Source organism: Euphorbia lathyris, chromosome 3, assembly GCF_963576675.1.
Source record: "Euphorbia lathyris chromosome 3, ddEupLath1.1, whole genome shotgun sequence".
Lineage (NCBI taxonomy): Eukaryota > Viridiplantae > Streptophyta > Magnoliopsida > Malpighiales > Euphorbiaceae > Euphorbia > Euphorbia lathyris.
In genome coordinates this window covers 21,771,942-21,779,637 of record NC_088912.1, presented here as the reverse complement: position 1 = coordinate 21,779,637, position 7,696 = coordinate 21,771,942, and the positions used below count along the sequence as shown (strand labels likewise).

General features: G+C 32.8%; 1 protein-coding gene across 1 annotated transcript; it reads right to left on the bottom strand.

Annotated features, from left to right (window-relative positions):
• Window positions 1-3,854: 3,854 nt before the first annotated feature.
• LOC136224253 (vacuolar protein sorting-associated protein 24 homolog 1) lies at window positions 3,855-7,424 on the bottom strand. Its single transcript, XM_066012528.1, has 6 exons — window positions 7,139-7,424; window positions 6,932-7,008; window positions 5,330-5,432; window positions 4,666-4,787; window positions 4,221-4,415; window positions 3,855-4,130 (listed from the first exon to the last, which is right to left on the bottom strand). Exons 1-6 carry the CDS (start codon window positions 7,248-7,250, stop codon window positions 4,050-4,052), a joined length of 690 nt encoding a protein of 229 aa, XP_065868600.1. The 5' UTR covers window positions 7,251-7,424; the 3' UTR covers window positions 3,855-4,049.
• Window positions 7,425-7,696: the final 272 nt, after the last annotated feature.

Below are 7,696 nucleotides of genomic sequence, written 5' to 3'. Positions count from 1 at the left end.
TGTACATAAACCTTTCTAGATTATTGAGTCTAACTGTAAAACGCTAGAATTAACAGGACATAACTCAAAGGTTGATTTCTGTGTTATTAATTAATGTTTTTATTATTTCTTGCAGGGAATATTAAAGTGAAGGTTAAGTGAAGGTTCAAGCCAACATTAGACTAGAAATTAACATAGTATTTTTTTGGACAAATAGTTCTTTCAAATGAACATATTAGTACATTTTGTTTCTAGTCTTGATGAACAAGAACATGTTATTAATTTTTGTACATATGCCGTATATATTTAGTAAGGCAAACATGAAATTGTTCCTATGCTACTTTGAAAATATATGATAGGTTTATTTTTCTAATTTTTGTTTTTTTTTTGCAATTATTATTTATTTCTTGTGATGGAAAGCTGATGATGCAATAAGAGATTTTTAAATCATTATAAATATTTATAGTGAGAATAGTTTTACATTTATATTATGGTATAATAAGAAGAGTTTTTATTATTATAAAAACATTAATGAGAATATTTTTTAATATTATTATTAATTTCTGGTAACAAATATATTTTTTTTTTTTTTGTATAATATGAGTAATGATATAATTATGTATCATTATAAACATTCTAATGAGAATATATTTTAATCATTACAACTATTTTAATGAGAAGTGATTATGTCATTATTACTTATTTAAATAACATAATTTTGTATCGTTATAGACATTCTAATGAGAATATATTTTAACTATTACAAATATTGTCATGAGAAGTGATTATGTCATTATTACTTGTTTAAATGACATAATTTTGTATCATTATAAACAATCTAATGAGAATATATTTTAATCATTACAAATATTTTAATGAGAAGTTTTTATTATCACTAAATATTATTTTAATATGGATAAATTTATTATCATTGTAACTTTTATAATGAGGATAAATTTTATTCTCGTTGATAAATTTAGTAAGGGACCCCAGTAATGAAGGGCCCCATAAAAGTAATTATTCTCATTAAAAACACTTTTATGAGGATATTTAGGCTTTTAGTGAGAATATATACCCTCCTTAAAAGCCGTTTTTTTTGTAGTGCATTATAATCAAGCTTTTCATGAAGTTGTTCACGAACCTATTATCGAGTCTGCTCGTGAGCTTTCGAGCCCAGTTTTAGTTGTGTTCAAGCTCAGTTTGTTTACGAATCAAGCCTCAAAATCCTGCTCAAGCTCAGCTCATTTATAAATTGAGCGTTGAATACGGTTGAGCTTTCATTGAGTAGCGACTCGACTCATTTACATCCCTACCTAGTACATGTTCAAATTATTTGAATGGTCCTCTAAGTTTGGAACTGTCTCATTAACTCCTTGAATTTACTTACAATGATCTATTATCGTTTTAAATTTGCTTAAAGTGATATATTAGCTCCTCGAAGCAGCTATAATAATTTAATTAGGCTTTTAAATTTACTTAAAGTGATGCATATTTTGATTTTATCCATTTTTTTTTATTTTGTTACGAAGAATTTAGAGATCAAATGGATTATTTCAAATAATTGTTAGAGGGTTGTTGAATCAAAATTCAGGGGTTAAATCAAATAATTTAGTGTACACTAATAAAAGGAGGCCCATGATACCACTAAAATATTCTATGAAAAAGTTAGAATGATTCCAGTCCATATAAATTGGACCAAATAAAACTGGGATGGGATGGGACCATTGAAAGATAACTACATAACCAATTCAAGGACGCAACGGATAAATAAATATCTATCTCGTTACTATTTTTGTTTTTCTTAACATCATAAATAGTATGATTGTAGGTATAATGTTAACCAGTTGGATTAGTTTCGGATATCATTAACAGATCGAATACATAATTGTTTAGTTGGGGGTTGATTTTACATATGCGTATGTAAATTTTTTGCTAAATCGAACTTGTTATAATTTGAGTGGTCAAAAAGCAATTGTTAAGTACCAATGTAAAACTTCTCAAAAGTAAACTATATTGTGTTTAAGATTTTTAACATGTTAATTTTTTTTTTTTTGTGTGTCTAATAGAAAAAATCGGATTTAGGAAAGGCCTAATAGATCAAAGAAAGTTAGAAATTTGGATTTAAGAACGGTTAACAGGTAGAAAAATAAATTAGAAATTTGGATTTAATGAGGACCTAACAGACAAAAAAAAAAAAAATAGATGTTTGGATTTAGAGATAGTCTAACAGACCAGAAGAATTAGAATTTTGGATTTAGAGAGGCCTAACAGGATTTGAGCCAATTTTGGGATGCTAATTCAGCACCAAATCTAAATTTCTTGGAGATAGGAGGCCGAAACCACCACAACCTCAAATTTTATGAAGATAGGGGACCGAAACCACTTACGGTCATAGTGCTTCCGACGACCGGAGGGACCCGGTCCCTCTGTATCCGCCCCTGGCAGAACTTTGTTTCGCTCATAAATAATATGATTTCACTCCACTACTTCATTATGTTATTACTCATATGTGAAGATATATATACACATAATATCTAATGTATCTCATTTTATTTGAATTCTTATCACATGTTATTAGGATGGTAAATAGAGCGGAGATTATCAATCCTTAAAGGGAAGGATTCCAATGGCATGGAGATGGGAAAAAAGGGGAAGAGAAACTTCATCCCTACCCTACGTGGATCCCCATCCATCTCCACCCCTATCATATAATTCTTTATTGAAATTCATAAAATATTATATGCATATATAAATTTTTAGATATTTATTTTTAGACTAATTAATTTATTAGTCCCTATATTTTGACAAAAAACACTGTTTAATCCCTGTATTTTCAAAAACACATGGTAAGGTTCCTAACATTTTTCTCAGTGAACTGTTTAGTCCTTCCGTCTGTTTGTTAGATTTTTTTACCATTTATGACATCGGAAATGACTAAATTACCCTTTACTACCTTCAAACTTCAGAAGAGGAAATCCAATTTAGAAGAATAAGCTATTTGTATGGAGAACAAGAAAAAGAACAGGCCCAATGATTACGAATTTGAACGATTAAGAAGAAAATCAAGAAGAAGAACACTCAAAGTTGATTTCAGATGCATTAGAGTTTAAAGGAAAGGAAAATAAAGGAAAAGAAGAACACAAATCCAAATTGACTAACATAATCTTTATGATAGTGTAACAGCAGAGACTAAACATTTCACCGAGAAAAACGTTAAGAACTAAACAGTTCACCGAGAAAAATATTAGAGACTTTACTATATGTTTTTTAAAAATACAGGGACTAAACAATGTGTTTTGTCAAAATATAGGGACTAATAAATTAATTACCCTTATTTTTATATTTGAATAGTTCTTATTAATAGATTGATGGATGTATTACATATGAATTATTATTAATATATTACTTATATTAATATTTTATAGATTATATTTTTCTAATTATATTACACTATAAAATTTTAATTTTCACTAAAGAAATTATTATTTCAATTTCTTTAGAATTTGAGTAATAAAACAGAGATTCACATCAAGATCCTTACGAACGGTGATAGAAACCACGAAAATAAAGATTCACCAATGATGAGAAAGTTGTTGTCCCCACCTCTAACCCCGTGCCATTTGCAACCCTACACGTTCAACACGCATGCATACACACAAGAGAAAACAATCCGCAACTAACCAAATGATATTTAAATAGATGTACACAGTCCCTTTGATAGTATGTTTGGTGATATGTAACCATGAACGCAATAATGATAGATTAGATTGCTGATATTAGGACATCTGATTTGAAGGATGTGAGGTTTGTTGTCTGAACTCTGCACATGTTTCAGTATATTCTCGTATGCACAAATCAAGACAGTGACAACAGTAGAAGTCAAGTCAACTACGATTTATTACCATACAGACAAGTAGTATAACAATAACTCAAGGTTAGCTATATTACAAGTAGCAGCAGCACATAACTCAAGTATATAACTTGCTGCTTGCTCTCATTATCACTACTAAATGGAGTTCCGGTCCGATGCAAGTCAATGTGCGCTCTACCCTTCGATGAGGATGGTGAAATTACGATCTTACTTTGGCGAGTCGTGCCCTTAGTTCTTCTAGTTCTTGCTCATCATCAACACCCTCCGCAATGGCTTCTTCCTGTAAAGAACATGAGACAAAAATAAAATCGCATTGTTCTGCTACGAAGCAGCTGAAACTCGGTGGGTTGCTGTTTTGAATATTTCATACCTCCTCGGCCGTTCTTGCTGTTCCAACTGATTGTTTCACTTTCTCCTTCCTTGCGGCTTCTGGTAGCTGAGCAGCAGTCTCACCAGCTATAGCTGTCAAGACCTTGTCAACTTCCTCCTCGATTTCGTCTTCAATGTCTTCTGAGTCCAGTGCATTGTCAAGGGCGTCATTCACGAATTCCTCAATCACCCCTGCCTGCAAATCACAAACAAAAATAATAATGTTAACATAACTCGTAATCAGTTTAAAATACTCAATAAATGGTAATACAAGGATAGTCCTGCTTCCCATTCTCAAGCATCACTTCAAGCATGAAAAGGACCATTTGACATGAAAATACTCAAAGAGGTTTATCGAATGCATTAGGAGTTCCATCTTTTAGGAAACAAAAGGGCCTCGATTCATTCATTTTAACGTGAACAAAGTGTCCAATAACAATCAATACCTTAGTCATTTCTTTGCTGAACTCTTGCATTGTAGCTGCCACTTCAGGAGCCTTCATGAGATTATTGACAAGCTTCATGACTTCAGCACTCTTCGATAAATGACCCACTGTTCGAGCAATTGCTGCAAAATCAAGCAGAATGTAAAACAACCAAATCGAACAATTACCAGAAAATGAGAAAAAAAATCCTAAATAGAACACAATTGAACATCCACCAGCGCACAGCACCGTATATTTACTTGATATGCCAATGAAAGGCAAATTTCTGTTGGCTAAAATACATCAATGGTCCCTAAACTACAACTCTACTAACATTATAGCCCCTAAACTTCTTTTCGTGACAAAAAAAGTCCTTAAGCTAGCTTCAAGTCACATATTGGAGCCATAACGTTTGTAAGCTATAGTTCAGGAGCCATGGATGTACTTTATCTGAGAGTTTAGTTCAGTTAAATCGACATTATTCTACATGTACATTGAATCAATCATTTTTGCTTGCTTTCTTTCAGAGGGGTTGAGGTTGTTTGTGTCTATATATAGCTACCTAAAGTCATAAATTTACAAGAATGGATGAAAAGAAAAAGTGATAACTCGTACAACTGCAACAATAGAGCGTACCAACAAATTTATAAAGGGAAGCATATGTTGAGCAAGAGTTACAACTTACCAACACTTTCACCAAGGTGCATTGATATTGAATTCATCTGCGCCTTATTTTCGTAAAGACGGTTTACTGTTTTTCTAGATCTAACAATTTCCTTAGCCAGTGCCTGAAACAAATTTCAAAATGAAAATAAGAAATATATGAGGCAAAAGTCATCATGTATCGAACATTAAATCTTGGCATCATCATTTGAAGACATAATGTTCACATAAAAGGCGCACAAAAATCTCAGTATATCAACAAAAATTCAAAATCAAGATGATTTTGGCCGTATCAGAACTGTGGAATTATATTGTAGGGCAGCATAAAATGAATATTACTATAGGCACTTTCAATATAGAGAAAAACAACATTATCATGGAGGTAGTTAATCGATATGAAACCTATTGCTTCCATTCTAAAGCCAGCATGTTTGTAGTAGCATAAAACAAATAAAAAATGGTGAGGAGAGGAGAGGCATACAAACAGAATCAAGATTATAGAAGAAGCAGCATATTACTTAGTAGTTAGGGGGTCATCGAGAATGAGTGCAGATGTGCGCCTATGCGGCACTAAAGGATAATAATATATAAAACCATAAATAACAATAATCAACATTTCTAAAATGCAACAAATAGTTGAATACTAAATCATATGCAATTATTCATAATCTTAACTTAATCACAAATTTAGTATGAAATAAATTTCAGATAACTATTAACTCTTCCATAATCATAATTCATAGTAATAGATTCTAAATCTAAACACTAAAGTTCGACCAAATCCTACGTTACTTAACTAATAGTCTAGTAACTACTTTTCACCAAGACTAAAATCTTTATAGTCCCCATATTCATCACTCATCAAAGTCATCACCACCAATATTTCTCCAACATCAAATTCATTATCAAGGTTCTCAATCTCATCATCTTCATCTTCAAGGTCTCATCTGCAAAGTCATCTCTAAGAATTGTAGGAATTCTTTCTCGAACTCTAGAAGCTGGTGCTTTAGCCTTCTCCTTTAGCCAAGCCTTGGCACTTGAAGTAGAGTATTCATGGCATTCTTTAACCGTGTAGGATATAGATAGGAAAAAATTGAGACTCAAACAACCACTTTTTAACTTGGAACCCCTAGAAAATCTATTTGGCCTATAAAATTGTGCCTAGCCACCCCTCCAGCACGGCGCTAGGCTCATAATTTTGGCTTCTCAGGCGACAAGCCTGGAGTCAAGCACCTTTCGAGCATGAGGCGCGGGTATAACTATGTTCAATAGTATTTTCAGCTACAAGAACAAATGAAAAACAATCCAAAACAACAACACCATCTTCAATGTTTGATTGCTTAGGCATTTTTCTCACAAAAAAAGAAAGCATATGCAAGTAGATAAACGAACATAGAGAAACCAAACAAAAAATAAAGTGTGTCTGTCACAAGTTAGGGTAAACACAAAATTTCCACCCTTCTATGCTTCAAAACAGTGTTTAACAGCAAAGTACAATAATCTTGGAGTAAGAGTAAAAAGAAACGGAAACTTGATGAATTAAAAATATATTAGCAACACACTTCAAAACAATCGATCAATTCGTTGAAGAGTTCTATTTTGATTTAGATAATAGCAAAATTACCTTGGCAGAACCTATGTCGTTTCTCTTGGCAGCATCTCTGATTGCTTTTTGTACACTTTTCTCTTCTCTCTGTATATCTAAAATTGAACCAAAAATTTGACAGATAAGGCAAAATCAATTAGCAACTCGTAATCAAAACCCCAGATCCAACCCATCACCAAAATAGCAGAAATTTTTCTAAAAAAATACAAAATCGTAAAAAATTGCCTCGGATTTGACGCTCAATGTTGCGACACTCTTGACGGAGCCTGCGCTGCCAATCTCTCAATTGCTGCTGTGGATTCGATTTCGGCTTTATAATATTCATCACTTTTTCCATCTTCTCTTCCAACGGATATCTGATCGCTTATGAGTTCCGATCAAAATGTAAATCCTGGTGCGAAGGACGATGCTTATGCTGTTGAAGATGCGTTTCTATCGATTAAAATTCAATCTTTGCGTGTTTTCGATCTTTGAATTTTCTGAATCAGATTCTCAGAAAGCAGAATGATTGAAATTTTCCTTGCAGCCAGACCAATTCTTGGGCCAAACAAGAATATTGTTTAATGGGCTAAGAATATAATGGGCCTAAAATTGGGCCCTTATTCTGAATAAACCTCCTTTCCGGCCATATTGGGTTCAATTGTTGGGCTTTCTTTCCCTCCGCCAAATGGTTACATTAAAGTCAATATGGATGGTGCGAGTTTTGGTTTTGCTGCTACGAATTCAGCAGGGGACTTCGTAACGGCTGCCAATGGCACTCTTCAAGTGTCTTTTGGTTCTTTC

Excerpts from the sequence above, each read along its gene's own strand:
- LOC136224253 (XM_066012528.1), bottom strand. The coding sequence starts at position 7,250 with ATGGAAAAAGTGATGAATATTATAAAGCCGAAATCGAATCCACAGCAG. Across the intron at positions 7,009-7,138 it reads CATTGAGCGTCAAATCCGAG|ATATACAGAGAGAAGAGAAA; the intron begins GCAATTTTTTAC and ends GTTCAATTTTAG. Across the intron at positions 5,433-6,931 it reads ACGACATAGGTTCTGCCAAG|GCACTGGCTAAGGAAATTGT; the intron begins GTAATTTTGCTA and ends AATTTGTTTCAG.